Source organism: Etheostoma spectabile, chromosome 4 (genome assembly GCF_008692095.1).
Source record: "Etheostoma spectabile isolate EspeVRDwgs_2016 chromosome 4, UIUC_Espe_1.0, whole genome shotgun sequence".
In the NCBI taxonomy this organism is placed as follows: domain Eukaryota; kingdom Metazoa; phylum Chordata; class Actinopteri; order Perciformes; family Percidae; genus Etheostoma; species Etheostoma spectabile.
Window position 1 is genome coordinate 32269696 of NC_045736.1, and position 24632 is coordinate 32294327.

Genomic DNA, 24632 nt, shown 5'->3' on the forward strand with positions numbered 1-24632 from the left:
TTTTTCAACATGCTATTCTATGACTTTTCATGACTTTTTTCTGAATACTATACTGAGTTTTTTTGACACACTATACAATAACTTTTTATGACTTTAGTTGACATACTGTACTATAACTTTTCGACATTCCATAGCGTGACCTTTTATGACTTTAATTGACATTCTATAGTAAGACGTTTTGTCGACATACTATAATATGGCTTTTTATGACTTTTTCTGAGATACAGTCCTGTCATGGTGGGGGTCCGGCTGGTCGTGAGTCTGTCCTCTTTATCATTTCATTCCCTACTTCACGTCTTGCCGTTTTGCCCTGTCTTGTTTTGGTTTTGCCTTGTCGTCTGTCTTGTTTGTGTTTTGGTTTTGCCTGCTCTCCCGTCCGAAGCCAGCTGATCACACACACCTGCCTCCCGTCAACTATAATCATCATCAGACACACCTGGCAGCCCTCACCCGCTCCCGCCGTCCACACCTGCCTGCCATCATCATTTACTCCTGTTTGTCTACGCCGGCTCTTCACCCACTCTTCACTTGATCGTCAGCTCAACTACATGGGTGAACGTCATATGAAATCCAGTGCTGCTCTTCGTGTCTCTGTGTGTGTTGTTACTCACTCTCCCTGTGCTTTCCTTTTCACTTCATCTCCGGCCAGCTGGCTTCGGACCCCCCAGTCCTCCTCCCACGGCGTCTCCTCCTCACCATCATCCTGCTCCATTCCTCGTGACGCTGCATCGCCACCTTCGCCGCTCCCTTCATTTGGTAAACTGTACTATGACTTTTTTCAACATACTATAATATGACTTTAATGACGTTTTCAACGTTCTGTTTTTGAATTTTTTCGACACATACTATGACATTTCCTTACATTTTTGAACACATGATACTATGAAGATTGCATTATTCGACATACTATACTATGACGTTCTTGTAACTTTTTTTCTACACACAATATGTTGTTTTAAGACTTTTTCTTTTTTACATACAATACCATGATGTTTTTGGGATTTATTCAACATACGACCTTCTTGTGACTTTTTATATTATACACTATTACTTTTTTCAATATGGTATGCTATGACTTTTCTTGATTTTTTTTTTTTTCGACATACTATATTATGATTTTTGCGACCACTGTACTAGGACTTTTAATGACTTTTGTATGACTTTGTCAAGATGATTTACTTTGACTTTTTTTTACTCTAACATTCTATAGTAAGACGTCCGTCGTCATGCTATACTATGACTTTTTTTGACATGCTATACTATGACGTTTTATAACTTTTTTTGACATGCTATACTGACTTTTTTTTATTCACTCAACATACTATACTATGACTTTCTTTGACATGCTATACTATGACGTTTTATGACTTTTTTTGACATACTACACTATGACTTTTAATGTCAAGATGATATACATTGACTTTTTTTTTCTTTAACATTCTATAGTAAGACGTTTGTCGACATGTTATACTATGACTTTTTTCGACATGCTTTACTATGACTTTTTATGACTTTCGACATACTATACTATGCCTTGTTCAATATAATATACATTTTATGGCTTTATTCAACATACTATGACATTTTTCAATATACTAAAATATAACTTTTTTGACTTTTTTACATTATACTATGACTTTTAATGACTTTAACATACTATGCTATGACGTTCTTGTGACTTTTTTTTGACATACTATGCTATGACTTTTTATGACATTATTTACTACAGACAAATGTATAACATGATAGTTACATAAAAATAAGAGGCTTTAAAGAGAGATATGAGATCACATTCAACATTTTGGTCCCTTTTATTTCATTTTAACCACATTTCAAACAACTAAACAACCAATGGAAATGGCATCACCAGATCTAAACAACACTTTGCTAGACAAATCATCATCAGAATAATAATCATACAAAAGAAATGTACAAATTCAGGACAGGAAAAAAAAATCCCCAAAGTAAACAAACAAAATATAATACAGATGAACGGCCATGAACCAAGCCAATAAAAATAAAGCCTTAGTGGAAACAATAATACTAAACACTTCTGGCTTTCACATTGTCGTCAACACAACAAGCTTTGTGAAACGTTGAGTTACCAATCGTTTTTTGATATTGATTCACAAAATTGCTTTGGTCATTAGTTTCAGATCCATGTTGTTTTTTTTTAAAATGAAGCCATATTCTGGGGTCTTGTTGTTTTTATCTACGTCCAACTATACGGGGACGATGCCTTAGTCCCCCTAAGTGCCAACAAATGTTATCCCGGTTCTTTTGACTCCATAGGTCGGTGGGTGCTAAAACAAAATCAGGGATTGTGTCTTTAAAACATCTTGTTGTTTTGCAACATTAAATGAACAACAGAGGAAGACAAATTTGAAAAGACATGATCAGAGGAGGAGAAAATGGGAAACTGAAGTCAGTGTCACATGGACTCCCACTCCCCAACACGTCAGCCATGTGGACCGGCTTTCACCCTGGGCTCAATCATCAACTGAGAACATTTCCATCAGACTGGAGGTTTTTTCAAGGGGCTTAGGGAAAAGCAAATGTGAAGCTTTGTTTGTAGAGGACAAATAAATATGACCTGTCTCTTTGTCTTCGTGTTGTCATTTTAATGATGGATGGTAGGCAAGGAAAGCGGTCCAATCCCCAGGCTTCTTCTTCACCCTAATGTATCCAGTATGTGTTACATGAAACATAGCATGTCTTATGGATCTGATCTTAATCATAGAAACTCATCTTCAAAGATTTTTCTTTTTAATTACTGTCAGTGGGTAAAGTTTACACTGCAGTCATTCATGCCAAATTCTGACTTGCAACTCATTTCTGAATTAATTTGAATGAGCTTAATAACACATTTTATTTGTAATGCACTTTACATTTAAGACCAACCAAGGTAAAAACATCTTATTTTAGATACTAACGCCTGTCTGATACCATTATATAATGGAGAGAATTATGTGCAAAGATGTTACGTTTTCCTTTCTTCCATGTTGATGCTGCTCAACGAAGCTGCTTTACGTTAATGAGGAAAAATTGAGCATTTAAATAAGTAAACATTAAGACAAGATGCAAAAACAATTGGTATGAGCAAAACTAAATGAAAAGTACACAATCTTCACAGCGCAGATAAAGTCCAAATCAGCAAAAAGCAACAAAATGCAGCTCTAACGTTATAAAACTACAAGCTACACTGTACTGAAAACACTGTGATTGCGTTTGCATGTCTACAGTTGAGGAAGGACCAAGGTAAACATGGATGGGCGAGGCATTATTTTAGTAAATAATCCGTCCCGGTGTGTTCATTGTCCTTTAATTGAAGTCAAAGAAATGATACAAAACCACATAAAGCAACTGGACAGGAAAAGTTACATTTTGCTTAGTCTGGAATGGCCGTATGGATATTTTTCATGTTCGTGAGTACTAGACGCAGGTTGACCTGGTCGGGTGTCCTGTACCCATCAATCAATACGACATGTTTATTCTAAGGGTAACGCTTGATTGCAATCTGCTTCCTCATTCAGTCGCTCTGGATGTGGGTGCAACATGCAAAAATATATAGCCTCATTTTTTGGACATGTCTCACTAGACAGTTTGTAGTTAGCAACATAAGACTTTGTTCCAAACTATAGTACCAAGCTGATGTGAATGGAACTGACAGGTTTTAAGAGCAACAGTGTTTTGAAATGATAACCTTTATTTGTAATGCGTCAGGTGCATGGTGTTTGTCTGTTTCTTTGTTTGACTGTGGTTGTCTTCTCTTATTTACAGTGAGGGTGGATGCACACTAAGACTTCTAAGACTTTTGTCTTACAGCCCCAATGAAAAAACCTGAAGCTGAGATAACAACACCAACAACATTTGGTCTTAAGGCCAAGGCATGATTCTCTTTTCTTTTGCCTGCTTCATGCTGTTACTCTTCAGCATGCACTAGCTAGTAACATTTTTTTCCCAAAATTGGCGAAAGAAAGTCATCCTTCTTTGATAGATATGGAGGAAAATAAACCATTTGTAACCCATTACAAGTATAATTAGTAGTTAACATTGAGGCAATCAAGAGGCCCCGGCCACAAGGAAATGTAACAGCTTGTGATTTCAAAGGAAAATGCCAGAAATATCAATACGTGTTGGTTTTTTGCTTTGATCCAGCTAACTGACTCCTCGACAGCAACATCAACAGATTAGCAAAAGTCAGCCAAACACGCTTGTTTACTTTCTAGAAATAATATTGGAGTCCACTTGGACTTCAGCTAAATGGGAAGTCTCCCAGTGTGCATCCAGCCTCCTCAGGGAGACAACATTCAAGGCGTAGAATATATCTAAAAAGGAAATACTGTACAATAGTCACATCACAGCCCAGCGGAGAGGACAGAGACATAGAGAAGGAAAAAGTGGCGCTTTTTTAAACATCTGATTATTATTTTTTTTAACATTTCTTTTTTTCTTTTCTTTTCTTTGTACAAGCATTTTCAAGTTCAGTCTCGCTGAAGCGAACACACACATGAAAATCACCAGTGTGTATGTTTGTCCCTTTTTTACTCTTCTGTACAGGTTGTGTACGTGTGTGTGTGTGTGTGTTTGTGTTGTCCCAGGCACACACATAGATACACACGCGCACTCTCAAATATGCAAGCATGCCTTCTCTTTTTCTCATACAGTAGAATCACACACACACACACACACACACACACACACACACACACACACACACACACACACACACACACACACACACACACACACACACACAGGCTAACGGGTTGGGTTTGGGTCAACAAAAAGCAGTTTTGCACTTTGTGTGTCCCAGCGTTGCGTTGAGAGTGACAGGCAGCGTCAACGGGGAATCAGAACAGCGGATTTTCAGCCCAGAGCCAATCAGAAGGAGCTGAGCGCCTCCAGAGCCACTTCATAGCAGAACTTATACTGCTCCTGTGGAGGGAACAGCATCAAAAGCAAAGGTGAGTCATCTTCCAAATTATTTCATTAACTATATCAATTACTAAAGACTAAAAAGAAATCCACTATACTTTCCATTCTAAATATATATACAGTATGATATCCTAAATTTAAATTTTCTTGAGTATTAGCTGATGTCAGAAAAAGCTTCATTTCATTAAGAAATGTACTTTAAAGCGTGTAGTTTTTGTTTTTGTTTTTAATGCTCAAGTGGTATTTGAGACTGGACGTACTTCGGTGGTGACTCACACATCACATGATTTATATACAGTCCCTGACAAAAGTCTTGTTGCTTGTGTGCAAATTGACCTGAAGTGCCGCTGAAATATATTTCTAAACAAGATTTATTTACAAGAAATGGCTCATTTTAATCCCAACAGCTTTTGTAATAATGTTTCAGTGCAAAAATAAACTATCAAAAAGTATTCTAATATTCACAGCTTGGTAAAGCCCATTGATCAATGTTTGCAAAGACATAAGTGTTGTCTCCTTGTCAAATGAGCTTCACCTGGACTAATAATGGATCAATCAGGTCTCAGGTGTGTATAAAAACACCCCGTACACTAGACCTTCACATCAACTGCAACTAGACCTCTGCAACATGCCTAAGATTCACCCTGAACTAAAGTTTGGATTATCAAGGCTGAGACCAGATCCACTGCTGATGTGGCAGACACCTTCAATGTGTCTCAGCGTCAAGTACAGAGGATTAAAACATTTAAGACCCTAGACGTTTTTGACAAGCCCAGGTCAGGCAGACCCCGCAAACAACTGCTCGGAGGACCGTTTTGTGGGCTCGAAAATCCAAGGCCAGCCCATTTTCCACTGCAGTAGAGACCTGGTCCCCTGAAGTCCCTGTGTCAACAAGAACGGTTTGTCGGATTCTGCTCGAATGGCCTCCATGGTCGAATCAGGGCCCAAGCCAGCACTAAACAAAAGACATTGAAAAACTGTGTGGCATGTGCCAAGGCCCACAGCCTGCTAAAAGGATGGCGGTGAGAAGTGGAAGAAAGTGGATTTTTTCTGATATTCTTCTGTTGAATTACACCACAGTCGCCGCAAATATTGCAGGAGACCTACTGGAGCCCGCATGGATCCAAGATTCACCCAGAAACAGTGAAGTTCGGTGGCGGAAAAATCATGGTCTGGGGTTACATCCAGTATGGGGGTGTGCGAGAGATCTGCAGGGTGGAAGGCAACATCAATAGTCTCAAATACCAAGACATCTTAGCTACCTCTTATATTCCAACCATAAAAGAGGCCAATTCTGCCAGGATGGTGCTCCATTGCATACTTCCATCTCCACTTCAAAGTTCCTCAAGGCGAAGAATCCAGATGGTCCAGGATTGGCCGGCCCAGTCACCAGACATGAACATCATGGAGCATATGTGGGTGTAGGATGAAAGAGGAAGCATGGAAGACCAAACCAAAGAATATTGATGAACTCTGGGAGCTTTCCTAGCTATTCCTGATCTTCTCCTTATGAGGTCATAAGGGCTAGGGTTACCTCCCCTTTCTCTGCTTTGCCCGTCCAGAGAATTTGCCCCCCCCCCATGAGAGAGAGAGACGTCATGGCTTTCAAACAAGCAAAGTGGCAGTTGGTCAAGGCAACACCCCCAGCCAGTTCAGTTGTGATGGTTAAAGTGATGCAACGTACAGCGATGTGTGTGTGTGTGTGTGTGTGTGTGTGTGTGTGTTGGGAGTCCTCACCATAGTCTCCACCATGTTGGTCTTGTTGTTCCTCAGCGTTTTGACGGTGTGGAAAACATCCACAATGTTCTGCTGCTGGATCATCTCGTTGATGCTGCAGATGGCGCAGAATGTTCCAGAGCGCCCTCCGCCGGTACTGCAGGGGGGGAGGAAGGAGGGATTAGAGGGGGGGCAGGGAGCAGGACGGAGGCAGGGCACAAGATATTCATCATCAAATAACAACGTGTTCATCCTGGAAATGTATAGGTATGTACAAAATCAACGTTCTGATCATGCCATCATCATGGAAAGAGACGGGGGGGGGAAAAGAATACCCGGAGAGCATGAGAGTTTAAGGGAAGGCAGAAGAGGGAATAGAGATAATTCAAAATAAAGGAAAGGGGGACTGCATGAAAAAAGATCAGCTACTTTAAAGTCAGAGACGTTTGGTTTTACAGACAGTGAGACAGAATTGAAGGTTTCCTTTGAGCCATGTCTCCTGTCCTCTGAGGTTCTCCTGCCTCGGCTTTGTTGCAGCTTCTGTGTTTTTAGTTTAATCGTGTTAGCCTTTAAAAAAAAAGGCTCTTGAAACCTGTGAACCCCGACCTGCTAAAACCTTCAATGGGTTGTAATACAACCTAATAAAAGAGGTTACGAGAAGCGTGATTTGTGTGTGTTGTGACTGCATTTAAAGCATAGGCCTGTGCTTGTCTGTATGTAGGGAAAATGTTTTTTTAAATTTCAAAGGTTAGAGTGAGTCGGCTTATGTTTTAGGTTTTAGAAAATGTCAATATTCTGATTGGTTGATTGCATTTCAGTCTGTTTTGAAATTGCAAATCAGTGGACAGGGTATATACCAACCTGATCTCACAGAATTCCATGAAATGATCACGGCCCCTAAACTCAAAATCTGTGGCTGTTTCACTGACTGGCAAAAAAAATCTGTGATGGGCCCATGGAAGACTTCTGTGGAATCAACACGGCCCCTTAAGTTAAGGAAAAGGTTGTGGGGGGGCTTACGGGTCAGTGACACGTGGGAAGAACGGAACGGATGGGTTTAGGAAAAGAAGAAAGTGACTTTAGGAATCACTATACGCGGGACACAATCCCTGATCTCCTGGGGGACAGTCCTATGTTCTTTGACCCATCCCCAATCCCCCCCAACCAACCTCCTTACGCCAATTTTCGGGCTTTCATACTACTCACTACCAAAGTTGCTCCTAATGTTCCGTCATCTTCTCAATGACTTTACTTTGGCATTGTTTTCCGTGGGGGCCACACATCATCTCCCCACCTTCCGTGGGGCCACCACCACGTAAGGTGGTGTTAACAGTTTGTGTTTATTTCACGGGACTCTGTAAGACCAGGCTGGTAGATACAGGTTCTGGGAAGTCCTCTGTGAGATAAACACTTTTTCAATGCTAACCAAAGTGGAACAATAAGAAAAGTTGAGAAAAGGCTAAATGAGACAAGGAATGACAGGAAGTGACAGATGGGAACATGCATTAAAAGACATATGCCACTGCACGTTGCAAAATAAAATGAGCTTGGCAAACAAACCGAAGATGTTTGAATACATCTTTTCATCTTAAATAGGAGATTTGTAGACTTTATGCCGAGGATAACCTGCTGTAATGGTAAAATGCAGTGGTCCTGGTGATGCTGGCTATGTGGCCCAATCAGCAGTCAGACCACCCACCATGAAAAGAGCTCCAGACTTCCCCCGTCTCCCTCCTTTAGTATTCAGACTGAATAAATAATCTGAGGTGGAGGGGCAGCCATCGCAAATCCCCCACTGTCTACCTACTCTACATCAGCAACGCCACAGTTCTCTCAATCCGGATAGCGTTGATGATGTCACATTAGCGCTCAGTTTTCCAGGTTTCTTATTCTTGCTAAAAGCTCATAATGTAATGCTTTAAAAAGTGGTAAAGAAGGGTTACAAAGGGGAAAGGGAAACATTTATTATTATAAAATGTGCCAGTAGACTGATATGATTTTATGCTCAGAACCCCTTCAAACCTTTAAACCTGAAAAGTACCCCGGGTACTTGGATGTTAATATTTGAGTCTAAAATCTAAAATGCTAAGGTATTCCCTGTGCACGTCTTTTCTGACTCCATGTTAGTTTTCTGTTTTTTTTATGCTTGCTTTAATGTCAAAAGCTCATTTTTGATAAGGGGAATTCAAATAAGTTTGCATCATTGCTGCCAGATACATCTGGGAGCTAAAATGCATTCATATTATCATGAACCTAATTATTGAGGTACAACCAGCAAACCCAACAGAATCCAGACAGGTCAAGACTCAAATGGTACTGAGCGTCACGGCCACTGACTAATTTCACAGTTTCTATTGAAATGGACAAGATATCTTGGGTAGCGTACTGACCTCAGTCCCTGAGAGTCAACCAGTTAACGCTTTCAATCAAAACAAAAACCAAATGCAAAAGCGTGCCACCGAAGCCACAGAAAATGTCATCAGCAAGCCATTTCTTACGTTCACCATCATAATCTTCTAATCTGCACCGTTAATCTCCCTCAACTAATCCAGCGTCACAGGATGATCAACATATTTAAACTACAATATTTTCAAAACTAAAACCTGTGCTGCACTATACATCTGAACAATGTGGCAGATGTGGCCGGGTTGGACCATTGGTAGAGCGGGCGCACATATACCTCGAGGTTCATGCCTTGACTTAGAGGTCCAGGGTTCAAATCCGGCCTGTGATGATTCCCTACATGTCTTCCCCCTTTCTCACCTAACTGTCCTGTCACAAATTAAAGGTGAAAAAGCCCAAACAATATATAAAAAACAATGTGGCAATTGATCTTGGTGGTGAAAGTTTAATTTAGTTCACGGACATGCTTGATATTTGACGCAAGTTATTGGAATACTTGGAACTGCATTAAGGCATAATATCCCAATTTTTCCTTGGCAATACTGTATTGATTCACAGAGGCCGAGTATCAATCTTTTCTTACATAAATTGCAATTTTTTTTCAGCAGTAAAATTGAAGTGAGATGAACACACATGAAATGAAATGTATCTTTTTATATAAAACAGATGTTTTTCTTTGGAGATCTGAAGTTGGAAAAAAGGTAATAAATGGCAACATTGTGCAGAATATCGCAATATGTTTAAAATCGTAATATCAGATTGCGGGGCCTCTGGGGATTCTCACCCCTATGCTACATGATGTGAATATTTAAGTGATCTTTTGGGACAAGCCTTCCCAATATTAGAGTTATTCTCATTTATCTATAATTAATATCTTTATACATTTAAATAGATAGAGCACCGACCAATTGCTGCTCCAACAGGTTCTGTCGGTGGGATTTGCTGAAAATGAGACATGTGTTCAGCATTAAAGACCCATCAGACTCCAACCGCCAGGACAAGTGAAGAGCAGGGGAAAAAAAAAAAATATATATCTATTTTCATCAGCTACTGATTGAACCATCATGTTTCTCCTTATCTCTGGTATTACCGAGTCTGTGAAATCAATAGCCGGGGCTGATTAGCCGGTGTAGCTGTCTTTAGCCCGAAGCAGACAAAGATTCCATCCCCCTCACTCACATTTACTGGGAGGGAGGACAGTCTGCGTAGCAAGAAAGAAAGACAACTTCAACTACTAAATCATTTTGAAAAATACAAGATGCACATATAAGAACTTTTTTTAAAAATCAGTCAATTTGCTCTTTTAATTTGAAATGATGAATGATGATAACCAATCGTGTAAGCAGTTAAGCCCATATAGTCAATAGCCATGGGTATTGATTTGAGCTGTGGGTCAAAGATGGGATATGCATCTCTGTCACTATATATATTTATATATATATACACTCACCGGCCACTTTATTAGGTACCCCATGCTAGTAACTGTTGACCCCCTTTTGCCTTCAAACTGCCTCAATTCTTCGTGGCATAGATTCAACAGGGCTGGAAGCATTCCCTCAGGGAGTTTGGTCCATATTGACATGATGGCATCACAGTTCCGCAGATTTGTCGGCTGCACATCCATGATGCGAATCTCCCGTTCCACCACATCCCAAGATGCTCTATTGGTTGAGATCTGGTGACTGTGGAGGCATTTGATTACGCCAACTCATTGTCATGTTCAAGAAACCATTCTGTGATTATTCCAGCTTTATGACATGGCGCATTATCCTGCTGAAAGTAGCCATCAGAAGTTGGGTACATTATGGTCATAAAGGGTGGACATGGTCAGCAACAATACTCAGGTAGGCTGTGCGTTGCAACGATGCTCAATTGGTACCAAGGGCCCAAAGAGTGCCAAGAAAATTCCCACACCATGACACCCCCACCACCAGCCTGAACTGTTGATACAAGGCAGGATGGATCCATGCTTTCATGTTGCAGACGCCAAATTCTGACCCTACCATCCGACTGTCGCAGCAGAAATCGAGACTCATCAGACCAGGCACGTTTTTTCCAATCTTCTATTGTCCAATTTCGATGAGCTTGTGCAAATTGTAGTCTCAGTTTCCTGTTCTTAGCTGAAGGAGTGGCCCCCGATGTGTCTTCTCTGCTGCTAGCCCATCTGCCTCAAGTTGGACGTACTGTGCGTTCAGAGATGCTCTTCTGCCCACCTTGGTTGTAACGGTGGTTTTTTGAGTCACTGTTGCCCTTCTATCACTCGAACCAGTCTGGCCATTCTCCCTGACCTCTGGCATCAACAAGGCATTTCCGCCCACAGAACTGCCGCTCACTGGATGTTTTTTTCTTTTTCGGAACTTCTCTGTAAACCCTAGAGATGGTTGTGCTTGAAAATCCCAGTAGATTAGCAGTTTCTGAAATACTCAGACCAGCCCTTCTGGCACCAACAATCATGCCACGTTCAAAGTCACTCAAATCACCTCTCCCCCATACTGATGCTCGGTTTAACTGCAGGAGATTCTCTGATGCCATGTCTACATGCCTAAATGCACTGAGTTGCCGCCATGTGATTGGCTGCTTAAAATTAAGTGTTAACGAGCAGTTGGACAGGTGTACCTAATAAAGTGGCTGGTGTGTGTATATGTACACTAAGACATGGGGCGGTTTAACCATTGATTATGCACATACGCATCATTAGATGAGTTTAGATCCTGCAGTAATTTGATTTCCTAACACATGTGGCCTGCAGTCTATACAAAGCTCTAAAGATATAAACTGCATATTTTGAAACAATTTCTAGTTCTAGAATTGTCTTCCTGTTCTTTGATATTGCATTGCATTCAAACCAAGTGGGTTTTAACCAGTACGGCTTGTGTTTCAAACTCTCTTTCACACGGAGGTAGAAAACTAAAAAAAACAACTAAACAAACAAACTGAACCTCGCAGCATCTAGAAAACATAAATCAATGCCAATTCTGATTGGCCCAATGAGCTGTGGCAGAGGAAGCTGATTGGATGGGCACCAGTGATGCGGTGGAGGCGATGCTGGGAGTGTGTTATTGTTAGGGAATTTGCGGGTAATCTCTCGTCTATAGATTTTACAGCCTCCGTTTCCCCTCCTTCATTATCAGCTTCATTTGTTCTGCCCAGATGTAAACTGAGCCGTGTTTGTGTACCTGCTGTGTGCAAACACACACTCATATATACTCAGGTGCATATGTGTATGTAATTACAATTATTTAGGTTGATTTAAAATACCTATTTTTTTCTTTGTATTACTAGTTTTGGAATTACAGTGTTGCTGCTGCTGTAGTGCCCTAAACATATTCTTTGTAGATCTTTACAATCATGCCCTGAAAGAAGTTATTAATAATTAGGTGATGATTAATAATAAAAATTCTCTTAATTTACAACCAGAGGTGATGACTCAACTTGAGTTTGATATGGTATTCAAGACTTCAGCCTTGACTTAGACGTGAGACAGAGGACTTGAAAGGACGTGCCGTTTTTATTAATGTAATAAAAAGTAACACAGTATTATCTTTCTTTCAATATGAGAAGTGACATTTTGTTTTTGAAGTGGATGATTTTTCATGCAATGAAAGAGCGCGTCAGACTGGCAGAAGCCAACGCAGGAGGCAGCCGTCATTGAGAAGATTATGACAAAAATAATAAAATCAAGGATTATGTAGTCTATGATGGATGTAAGAAGAGAAGAGCGGAGAGCAAGGTCTGCAGCTCAAAGCCCTCGGACACAACCATCACAGCATCTAACTATATCTGCCACTACAAAACCACTGAGACAGGTACGTTCAGGTGTCTTTTTAGCTAAAGGACCGGCTGGTTAAACATTAGAAAGCAAATATTTTTAACATTTATTTGTGTCATTTTAAACCTACTTTTGACTGTATGCTTGACTTATAGCAGAGCCTCGACTCACTTGATTCTCCCCACAGTGACATGAGACTGATTTACTGTACTCACCTTTGCTTACTACGTGTATTGTGTATCTACATAGACTGTGTATCTCTGAAAAAAATGTGTGTTTATATATTTCTATGAATATGTGTGAAGTGAACATTTCTTTTTTTCTTAGTTGCGTGCGTTTGTATTCTTTTACAGAAAGATTGTTTTATCATTAAGAGTATCTCAACATCTTTCATGGTGAGCCGCACCTCCAGTTCTTGTTTAACCTGAATCTACCATTTCATTTATAGAGTACACGCATCTACGTGTGTGTGTGTATCTGTGTGTGTGCACGTTAAACTTACAGGCAATGCACCACGGTCCTCCCGTCTCCTCCGTCGTACTGCTCCTGCCACTTGGCCAACCTCCTGACCAACTGGAGGATAGAGCGTTTAGAGAGGGGCGTGTCCCTGTAGGCCGGCCAGCCAATGAACTGGAAGTGCTGCACCAGGCGGTAACCGTCCTGTGGCTGAAGGGAGACGTGTGTAAATAAGGATCTTCTTTTCATCACCACAATCAATAACATGAAATGTAAAAGTGGGAAATGTTAAAGTGGGTAAATGTCTGAAACACCTTCCAAGTGCTGCAGCATGTGTAACACCTTAAAACATCTCACACATTCATAAATTCATATCGCCTGCCCTGAGAAAAGAATGTGTTTGTATGTCTCACGTTAGGATGACAGGACAAGTTTAGACAAAAGTTTGTAGTGTGTCAAAGGACATCTAGAAACCTTATTGGGCCTAAATGGAAAGGCTAGCATGGCAGAATTATTAATATATAATTAGCTATTTATTCTAATTCTACCTTTTTCCCATTCTCTGCTCTGTGTTCTTGTTTAATGTGTGTGCTTTGTGTTTGGACTAGTGGAGCTGGTAGTGTGGAAATCCAATTTAAGATGATATTTAGCCTCATATATTGATACAATATAGACACACTGCCCAGCCCTTATATAGTAGCACATTTAATTTATTTGTGCTTTCAATGACAAAAAAGTCTAATGTGTGCTCTAGGATTGTTGTGATCCAGAAGTTTGTCTCTGTCCCCTCCTGCTTACACCTTGTTGAACCAGTCTATAATGGAAATGATGGAAAAGGATTCGATTTGTCTGTCTCATGGCAAAGTCCGTGCAGCCTCTGAAGGCACTGTGCTCACCTCACGTTATAGCGACCATTTTGAAGGACATACTGTAAGTGTAGTCTGCAGGTTTGCTTTTTGGTTGCACTGAAGCTGGTGAACGAGTTAAATAGCAAACAGAAAGAAAGTTCCTGTTCCATCACCCAAAACTCAGGATCTGAGACAAATCCGATATCAAACGCACTGTAGTCGCAGACAGAAGCTGCCAGTCTTCTCGCTGCTGGTCTCATTCAGTAATGATGTGCTGAACCGATGCGTTAAGCACTTTCATGTGTTAGAACACTATTGTGCTCCAATTAGTTCTTGTTTGTGAATGAAATGCCGTTGGAAATGAACAAGGAATAGACTCCACAAAGACGACATCTCATAATGTTTAATTCAATTTCATGGCAGACATGTTCGGGCCCCGAGGCGGTTGGCATCCACCACCCCCAAAATACCAAAACCTGCCATCACTGTCATACTGATTTACTGCTCGGCTTGTGACACACAAACGCACACACACTAACACACGCACATGCACACAGACACACACACAGACACACACGCACACACACACAGACACACACACACAACCAGATCTATATCTCTTTCCTTCCACTTCCTCCCCTTTCTTTCCAGCATACCTGCTTCATCATCTATCCTTCTCTTCACCTCCCTTCTCTCTATTTTCTGCTTTTTTATCTTTCTCTCCACTTCCTCCATCTCCCCTTCCAATCAACTCCTCTTTCAAACTTTTGGTTTGCCTCGCTCGTTTCTTTCTCTGACGCAGTCAGTTTTCTTTCCTTTCATATTGCTCTCCTCCTCTATGTATGTTTCCCATTCTCTCTCTCAAACCTTTTCGCCGCCCCGCTCTTACACTCTTTTTCCCCCTCTTCATTTGATGGCTTAGCGGTCGGTGGTACAGACTCAGCTTGGTCGGAGCTGCTCGCACAGTGTGAGATGTGCTATTGTGGCGATGATATGAGCCATTTCACGCTAGACTGGTGATGTGTTTGAGAGGGAGACAGAGAGAGAGGGAGAGAGAGAGAGAGAGAGGGGGAGAAATAGAATCTAGAGAGTAGGCTAGTGGGGAGTTCATAAGCGCTATAGGAGCATGCCAACGACAGGGCACCGCGAGTTGTTCCGTCATGGATGGGTGGAAAAATGAGATGAGAAGGGAGAAACAAGAGGAGGCAAGAGGGGCAGAAAGAAAAAGGGAAAGGAGAGACAAGATGGGAACCTGAGGAAGTGAAGGAGAAGGACATGTGAGAAGAGAACAGAGGTGGGAGAAAACAAGAGGAGGAACCAGGAGACAAGGGGAGAGGACAGGTTTCAAAATTGGGTTGTTATTGCGCCAGGTCCTACCGCACTGCCCTTTGAGATCTCACTAAACCTGTTAGCCTGGCAGCTACAGTGTGTTAGTGGTGTAGTCAGTTTGCTACGCTATCATTTTGCCAGCTGCCCGGGGGCTGGGGGGAGGAAAGGTCACATGAAATGAAAAATGCACTTTATATGTTGGTATGTTGTGTTCCTCTGTGTAGCGTTCCACTATCTATTGTTATATGTCAAATATAGGTCAAGGAATGCATCATTTTAAAGCATTTTTAGCTTTAACATGGGCAAATTAAAACTAGAAGTTAAGGAGCACACAAGAAAGGGCAAGGAGTAAAGGAGTACTACAGGCTGAGGCTAAAGTCGGTTGTAGGTACGGACTAAAGCCTGGTCCTACCAGACTCTGGTCCATTTCATTAGTCATTAGTCATTTCGAGGGTCTGGCCACTCTCCATTGACAAGTGTTAACTTCCTTGAAGGCGGGTACACTGATGAACTTTACAACTATTTGATCTGCCCAGAGCCACTCTGGTAGCCTGGCTCCGCCCTCCTACATACTGTCAGCTTAGCATTGCTAGCCTTAGCCTTAGCTAACTCCTTCACCACTAACAGAGGGAGCTGTAAAATCAAACTTTTCCCGAGGGGGGGCACACAACATCATGGCCACCAACAAAACTCCAGCTTTAACTTCTGGATGTTCGGCAGCGTTGCCACAACGGACCGCATCTTTCTCCGCCGCCATTACGGAACTCACCGAAGGATACCAAACCTCATCGTCATCGTTCTCTGCCACTCCCTCTGTTGGCTGGAGAAAACCCGCAAATATACCGCAAACCAAGATGGAGTTCTGAAGGAAATTAAATTGAGCCGAAGTACAGAGGAGGGCGGAGCCAGGCTAGGTATGGATATGACTCTTCCAAAATGCCCATCAGTGGGGTGTGGGGTGGGGAGGGAACAGAAACAGTAGGAATGGTTTGCCACAGACACCAAACTAGATCCAAACAGAACCATGTGTGCCATTGGTGTCATTTTGTAAAGGCCCCATATTGCAAAAATTGAGATTTCCATGTTTTTTTTAATTGTAAAGCTATATAAAACTGTGATGTCACAGCTTTCCTATATGTAGGAAGAAAGTGCTTGTACAATGCCGTCACAGTCATTCCCCCACTGCATTAATGGTGCAGATTCTCTGAGAGCGCACATGCTAAAGACAACACTGACCAATCAGAAGGACCCAGGCTTTTTCTTTGTCTTAAAGAGACAGGCACTAAAACAGAGCGTTTCAGACAGATAGAGAGTGGAAACAGCTATATTCAGACAGACAGAATGAGGAAAATAAAGTGTTTTTTAAACATTAAAGAAGATCAACATTTTCTAGTAGAAACCCAAAATGTAAGTGTGAATCCGAAAATGTGCAGAATATGGGTCCTTTAAACCTTGACCCTGCTGCTATTAACACAATTCCAAACTGGTCTGGTATGATGCTGTAAAGGCGATGAGTACCCTGGCCATGTTGCAGATCCTGAAGATCCGGTTGATGATATCTTCATCGATGTCTGCCGATATGAATTCAACTTGAATCGGACCGTAGCAACACGAGCTCTTTTCTGGCCAGTACTGCATACATAACTGTAGAAAACAAGACCAGGGAGGACGAATGCAAAATGGACCACTTTAACAAGTGCATTTGAATGGATTTCCTGTCAAAAAGCATAACAGCGCAAGTAATAATTGGAAAGATGTTTTCACAAAACCTTGTATGAATTGACTTCATTGATTATGAAGATTATCACTGTGTCTGTGGCTGAATGTGAGTTCAATTTTAAAAACTTAAAAAATACTTCCACATTAAAGCCTGAAAAGAAAAGTCATCTACATACTCAGCAGGATCAAATTGAGATGAAGACGACTTGCTGGAAAATAACATAAAAACGGGACAATGATTTCATCTAATTTGCCATCCACACACCTGCCAGAGAAATAACTAAAGTACTTCACAAAAGAGAAATAATGCCATGTATTTTATTTTTTTAACTGAGTTTTATTCACTTTTGTGAGATGAGGATGAGGTAACTACATCTATGTTGACGTCATGATTACATGTGTTGCATTTTTTCCCTTCCTATGTCACTTCCTCAAAGGCAGCTTACAATGTAACAATGATTTACGATGTAATCCGGAGGAACAAAGGGATTCCAGCAACGTGTGTTGCCGTTGTCTATTTCTGTTCACTACAGGCTGAAAAGGGCAAGTTGTGGTTGGTGCCTGCTTTGTTCTATGGTTCTAGATGTTTACAGCATTAGCTCTCTAACTGGGACAAAATACACACAGCGATACGGTAAGACCAATGACGTTTAACCATGTACCCAGCAAATTTAAATAGCTCACGTTTACTGTATTGCGTGAACTTCATTTAATATTTTATGTGGCGTTTTCTTTTGGGGGGTGCAAATGTTCCACCAGAACAAGTTCCTTCCTGAGACTATTAAGCGGAGCCTACGAGTTTACACGATTGTGATTGGTTTACAGAAATGCAAACAACCCAGAGTGTTTTTTTCTCCTATCCCAGCCTGTATGCATGGTGTAGCTAGACCTTACTCCACAGCGCTGTGGAGATAGGTCTGGCTAAAATTCTGTTAATGACAATACAGGTTGAATATTAGTTTTGCATTTTCTATTTGGAAAGATTTTTATAACTTGATGAATTGCTGAATAACTGCACAAATTAATAACTAGTTTCTATTCTTTCTGTATATAATGGTTTTGGGTCAGGGTTGTGATTGTACAAATCTGAAACTAAATCCTTCTTGGTTGTAATTTCAAGGACTGTCCATAGATATTTCCTAATGAGACAAGTCAAAACGTCTGCTATGAAAAAGGTCCATACACATTTACATTCATAAACAAAACAAGTCTGTATTCATAGGGTGTATTCATCAGGCCCTGTGATGTTACAGTCCTTTGGTATTTTTTCTTAAACTAAGTTAGACAAAAGCAGAGAAAACAAATGTGTGTCTCTGTTGTATGTGTGTGTGTGTGTGTGTGTGTGTGTGTGTGTGTGTGTGTGTGTGTCTTTGTTGTGTGTGTACCTGCGCTGCATCCATCTCATTAAGCATCACTATGGAGGAGCAGTTGTAGTCGAACACCAGCCTCCAGAAGTCGCCCATGGTGTTTGGCAAAGGATGCTGGGTAACAATGAAGGCCGCTGGCTGTTTGTGGCTCTGGAGTGTGGAGATGAAGCACAAATAAATAACAACAGCAAGCACACGAGGAATACACAGAGCAATGCCAATAGATAAAGGCATCTCTGCAGCACTGGATAGCAAAAAAACAGAAACTCTTAAAAAGACCACATACATACACACACATTCATGTCCTAAAATGTAGACTTACGTCCATTAATGCAGCATTGATGTAATTGGAGCTCTCTCCGTCCACAGATATGAGGAAAGGCAGGCATCGGTCCGCCGATAGGACGTCCATACTGCGGTTCTTGTCGTGGTTCCTGGGTAGCAAACCGACACTGCAGTCCTCTGGACGGACTCTAGGGGTCACTATGTTCAGAGTCTGAGCCACAAAAAATAGTTCATTATTCCTTCTTTAACTTTACTCTTCAACAAGCATGAATACCAAAGAACTTATCATGTATGAGGAAAAATGCCACATCCACTGCATGGTACGGCATGGCTCCACACAACTCGACTCGTTCTTTCTTGGTTTTCCACTGAGTGACACAGGACCATGGGTGTATTATAAGACCTGAATGTAACTCTTTATAACGAGAGGTGCTATTCGTATCCGCCATTAAAGTTCAGAAGCTTCCGGGTTTTTCCCACTGGGTCCTTCTGGAAGTTCTCGCTGGGCTATACTGAGTCGGCATCACTGGTTTTTAAATACATTTTCTAGGCTCAAGGGAAGTTTTTCAAACATGAAAAGTCCATGGATTAAAAGTCTACAAAAGTAAGAGTCATAACTGACTTTTCTTGCAGTTTAAAGTGTCCTGGTAGCAGTTTTACACATGTCTCTTTTACAATGATGGCCACTGGGGAAAGTCCTTTCTGGATTGCAAAGGAATATTTGTTGTAATAGTGGAAAGGCTGAACACTGTTTGTTTTGACATCCTACACAAACCTGCCATTTTGAAATAGCCAAGCCACCCTTAATAACCGCAATGGGTTTATCTACTCAAACTAGATTTTTAATTTCTTTAAATGGCAGCCTGCAAAACTAGAAGATGATCACTATGGCGATTAGCTGAAAATCCAACCTAAACTGAGGGGGTACTATCCGCAGTGGAACTTGAAATAAAGAAAGGAATCTGGTTACAAAAGTGAGTTGAGTCGAGTAGAGCCAAACTACACAGTGGAAATGAGGATAAAGAGTCTCATGTGGGGAAAGGTTTTTCATTCACAAAACGACATAAACAAGAGTGGAAGCGAGTGAGCGAGTGAGCAAGCGAGTGAGTGAGTGTGTGAGTGACTGAGTGAGTAAGTAAGTGAGTGAGTGTGTGTGTGTGTCTGTGTGTGTGTGTGCGTGTGTGTGTGTGTGTGTGCTCACCTGGAACTCGTCTTTAATCTGGCTGGAGTTGGTCTGTGGGTCCAGTCTGCTGATGTTGTAGTAAATGGCTCTGAACTCACACACTGGTATGGCTGTATTCCCACATAGACACGCCTCCAAGATGGCATCATGAACAAACACGTACTGCTCCTGCAACATGAGCAAAAGCAGTTATTCAAAAAGATATGCTGGAGTCAAAATGTCTTCTAGGGGAAAAAACTAAATCTCTGGCCTTTGTGAGTAGACAGAGCACTCCACTGTAGTTTCTGTGGGCCAGATGTACACACATTTGCAAACGTTACATTATCAGCGCCATGGCCAACCCGCAACATCATCTTACGTCGTATTTACCAAACCTCCGGTTCATCGGGTTATCAGTGCATTTATCCTCTCACTACACTATAAAAAGTCTTTCAACGGAACTGCCCATACGACTTTATTTTAAAATGTATATTTCTTTCAACAAATTAATTTCCTTTTATTTTGCTTTCAGATTAAGTTACAGAAAAATGAAAAGTGTGAATGTTGTGGGAACGTGCACATTTCTACAATAAAATTGATTTTGTTGAATGTTACAATATATTGCCTTCCCAAAACTCAGTTTTAGGACTTATGGCAAAATTAATTGTCAGGACACGCCCACAGTAACGGATGAACGTGTCTGGGCAAGTCTCAGCGCGGCTGGACGTGACTGATCTGCTGCTGGCCATGTGGTTATTTTTCCGTGCTTTTGGAGGGCATTTCTTCTCAAAACATACGTAAGTAACCATTTTTATCGGTGAAAGTTAAATTGTATTCAAAATTGAACGTCTATTTTTCTCTATCTCTTTGTCTAACGTTGTCCTTACCAGTGTTGAGGATGCCATGAGGCGTTTTCAAATGTGCCGAACGTTAAGCTCAAATGATTAGCTAACATTAAACGGTCTATTTTGAGTCAAATGCGGTTTCTACATCAAATGTACACCATGTTTAGTAGATTTCAATAATCAAATCCATAATTACTAGCTTTGACTAAACTGTTGCAAGTCATGTGCAAGATTGCTGCTTGTGCCTCTTCCCACTAGTTAGATTAGCATTATTACTGCATGGTAACGTTAATGTCCATTTACAGAGGAAACGAAGGCAATGCAAGTTTTTCTGTTTCGTAAATATTGTTTTTTCGGCTTTCAGCATCAGCAAACAGATTGTATGTCGTGCAAATTTTTGTCGGAGCATTTATGAATTCATATAAGCGTCTAAAGTAGGCTAAGATTACAAGAACTGGAACATTTTTCTTTTAGTCATAACAGGTTGGTAAATAAAAAATTTGAACGGAGTAGATACTTATCTGGTTTTCTGTTCAAACACAAGGTACATTTTTTGGTTGTAATTGTATTGTATGGTTATATAACCATTGATTTTGTTTCTCAAGGAGACCATCACATCTATCCAGGGAGCATTGTACTCCCCCACAAAGCCTGTCTCATTCAGATACATATTATGTAAGCAATCAAGGTTTTTTTCAATACATGTTTTTGTGTCAAACTGTTATCATGTGAAATTATGTAATCCAAAACAGTTTAATTGTGTGTGTGGGGGGGGGATCTTGCAGATAGTGAGGAGTTTGGAAGGTGCAGTTCCACTGAATCAACGTGTATGTCTCAGCTGGACGAGGACACTCCAAAGCTCCAGGAGCTGTTCCCTTTGAACGGAGGAGAGGGGTTGGTCAGTGCATCAACAACTTGTTTATGGAGCTGATACAGGTGAGGCGAAAGTGGTTAAAATAAGTTTTAGGAACACACGCAATAAACAAGTTTGTTGTTTTGTTTTCTTGCTACAGTTGGCATGTGGCAAGTAACTTTTGTTTTACAAAAAGTTACAACTGGTTTTCAGCTTATAACACATTTGAAGGTTAAAAAAAGCTCCCAGTTCATTCCCAAATAAATTTGACAGTCCTAAATACATTCACTGTCTTATACAGACAGTTTTGGAAGTAAGTTTGCATCAACTTTTTAAAAAGTCAAGGGAAAACTCTTAAGTTCAACATATGACCATAACGTTTTTATATTGATTTAAATGACAATAAATAAGAGTTTATTAATATCTGTTGTCTGTCATACAGGAAACTGCAGAGATAGCAGTGTGCATGAGGACCTGATGCTCTGTGGTTGCCATGAACCAGAAGCCGTGGAGAAGGAGAGAGACCCGGTGCTTACACGTCTCTGCAGTCTGGCCAGAGCATGCTGCTTGTCCTCAGGGTGAAAGCTGCTCTGAATCTCCAGGATCATGCAAGTTTGAGAAATTATGAGGTATTTTTTGTGGGACTTGATGCACTGCGCCCAAAACCAACCTACAAGTTCACAAGCCTCAAAAACATGCTTCTTGAAGTGAAACGTGATCGTTGGCCTTGCACTGAGGACTGTTTCATTTTTTCTGGTCAAGGATGTTACATTTTTCTGGGCCTAATGAGCGTATTCTGAAAGCACTTTTTGGGTCCAAAACTTACTTCTGTGATCATTTCTGTTCATGAACATTTTTCTCTTATTTTAAAATGATTTAACTGATGTACTTGCTGAAATACAAGCTATTGTGTCAAGCTGCAGTCAGTAAGCTGAGCTCACATGTTCTAGTATGTAAACTAGTATATTTAAAAAGGAAAATCTGCTAATTTAAAACAATGATGTCGAATGATGATTGACTGTTAAGCCGTGATGTTTCAAATGGTCAAATGTGTCAAGATTATAATATTGATAATATCTGTTTAATAAATGCTGGAATCAAATATTCTCATTTCTTTGGTAAAGTATGCCAATGCTAACTTTTAAGTAATTGCACCTTATAAACAGAAATAAAGAATTTGTCACATTAAAAAAAATAAGTGCAGGATTTAATTTAAATCAAATTTTTAATTTTTCTTTAAATGAACCTAATTAAATTAGTGTTTGTGGTTAAAATGTTCTCTATTTTGACAATGGTTAAACTTAATATTTTGTTTTTTTTGTGACTTTACATAATATTTAGCATATACAAAATGTTTATTACTGGTTTTACCTACTTAAAAAAACATGATGTTCACTAAACTAACAAAAAGTGGTTGGAAAATGTTGTCTTAATTTTATTAAGTTATATCTATGTAACAGTTTTTACAGTGTATAATGTAAATTGCGCACATTTAAAAGCAAAATTGAATGGGCGATGTCTAAGAAATCCTGCTTGATGCGTGTTATTTCGTCATTGTACGTGGCTGTAGCAAAGCGTTAAGCTCCTGTGCTTTGATATTCCCACTGCTGATGCTATGACTGCTTAAAATGATCCCGATACCAATACTGTATGCTTTTATGTAATGTAGCGAGGAGTTTAACAACTGCTGGAATGGATTGTGAACACTGAGTCGGAGATTCAATGTCATCTTTGATTTCTTCCAGTAACTGTAATATTGCATGGTTGCTTAATCTGTAACGCTTAATGATAGAACTGTAAAAGTGTGATCCTTGTGACAAAAATCCTTTCAGCTTGTCTCCTCGGCATGTCTTCGTCTTGCTCAGATTACTGCTTCCATTTCACCACGAGGCGTATGCCAGGATACCTGCTTGCGGCTGGTACCTGCTTACACCTGCTTTTAAGAGCCGGAGAATTTAATCCACAAAATAGAGGGGCGCTGTCAAAGGAGGTTTTTGTGCATACCACGGAATACATAATTAGGCGCACTTTACGTTTCCCCTCCCATCTCTTTATGGGAAACTCCCACTTTCCCCGTCACCCTCCCATGAATGCATATGCATCACGGAAAAGTGCAATTTGCTATTTTCAGCTCCGGCGATAGGCAGTCTGCGGCCGGTTTTACAGACCTCGCCATGCTTTTACATGCATGTTGCAAAACAAATACGCCTGAAGTGGGCAAAAAAGCGTCAGTACACTTGGCCCTCAGAGTGGCTGTGCACATCGACTCCTCTGGGACAGAGAAAGCTGCATCCCCTTGCCTTTTCAAGTATCCGACAAACTCAAACATTCCACTGTGAACACACAGGTTTTGTTTGCTTTTTGTGTGTGTGAATTAATTATGTGTTTGTTCGCGCTCTCTCAGCAGCCTAAAAGTGAATTAAAAAGGGAGTAGTGCCCTGCAGTGGTTCTGTGCTCTGGATCAAGTGTGCTCTTTGTGCTCCGACTAGCTCGCTGGTAAAAGCATCAGCCACCATGAGCTACAGGAGCCAGCCACTGAGCATGTTAATTTACCTCTCTCTCTCTCTCTCTCTCTCTCTCTCTCTCTCTCTGTTGCCCTTGGAGCGGGGACAAGAGTTTTAAAAGCACCATGAAATGTCCCTCTTCCTGGCCATACCTACTCTAGTGACATGCACACACATCGCATGCAAAAACACACAAACACACACACACACCAACACAACCAACCAACAGACAGGCACTATTCATACACTAAAACACATGCACACAGCATCTTTCCCCGTGCCTTTTAAAGATTAATTGCTTTGTGTTGTACGAGGGCAGGAATAATAGCGCAAGCGGCTTCAACACTGACATAAATGCTCCCCACACATAAGCAGGGCAAGGTGCATTTAGGCAGATTTCACCCACACACAAAAACACCCCCCACACACGCACAAGCC

At 40.8% G+C, this 24632-nt stretch overlaps 1 protein-coding gene and 1 long non-coding RNA gene across 16 annotated transcripts in view; one reads left to right on the forward strand and one right to left on the reverse strand.

Annotated features, from left to right (window-relative positions):
* Positions 1–1787: 1787 nt before the first annotated feature.
* The window catches only part of ptprt (protein tyrosine phosphatase receptor type T), a 385704-nt gene continuing 362859 nt past the window's right edge, over positions 1788–24632 (reverse strand). For 14 of the 15 annotated variants that reach the window (XM_032513298.1, XM_032513297.1, XM_032513296.1 and 11 more), the window contains 7 exons: positions 20032–20181; positions 18868–19041; positions 18564–18695; positions 16978–17103; positions 13329–13492; positions 6676–6811; positions 1788–4938 (listed from right to left, as the gene is read on the reverse strand). In XM_032513298.1, coding sequence (XP_032369189.1) covers positions 4885–4938; positions 6676–6811; positions 13329–13492; positions 16978–17103; positions 18564–18695; positions 18868–19041; positions 20032–20181 — 936 coding nt within the window. In that variant the 3' untranslated portion in view covers positions 1788–4884. The remainder of the gene's footprint in view (positions 4939–6675; positions 6812–13328; positions 13493–16977; positions 17104–18563; positions 18696–18867; positions 19042–20031; positions 20182–24632) is intronic. The other variant, XR_004331615.1, reaches the window with a different exon arrangement.
* Positions 23061–24632, forward strand: part of LOC116687720 (uncharacterized) — a 22455-nt gene continuing 20883 nt past the window's right edge. Inside the window, exon 1 of the long non-coding RNA XR_004331619.1 lies at positions 23061–23246. This is a non-coding gene — a long non-coding RNA (uncharacterized LOC116687720). The remainder of the gene's footprint in view (positions 23247–24632) is intronic.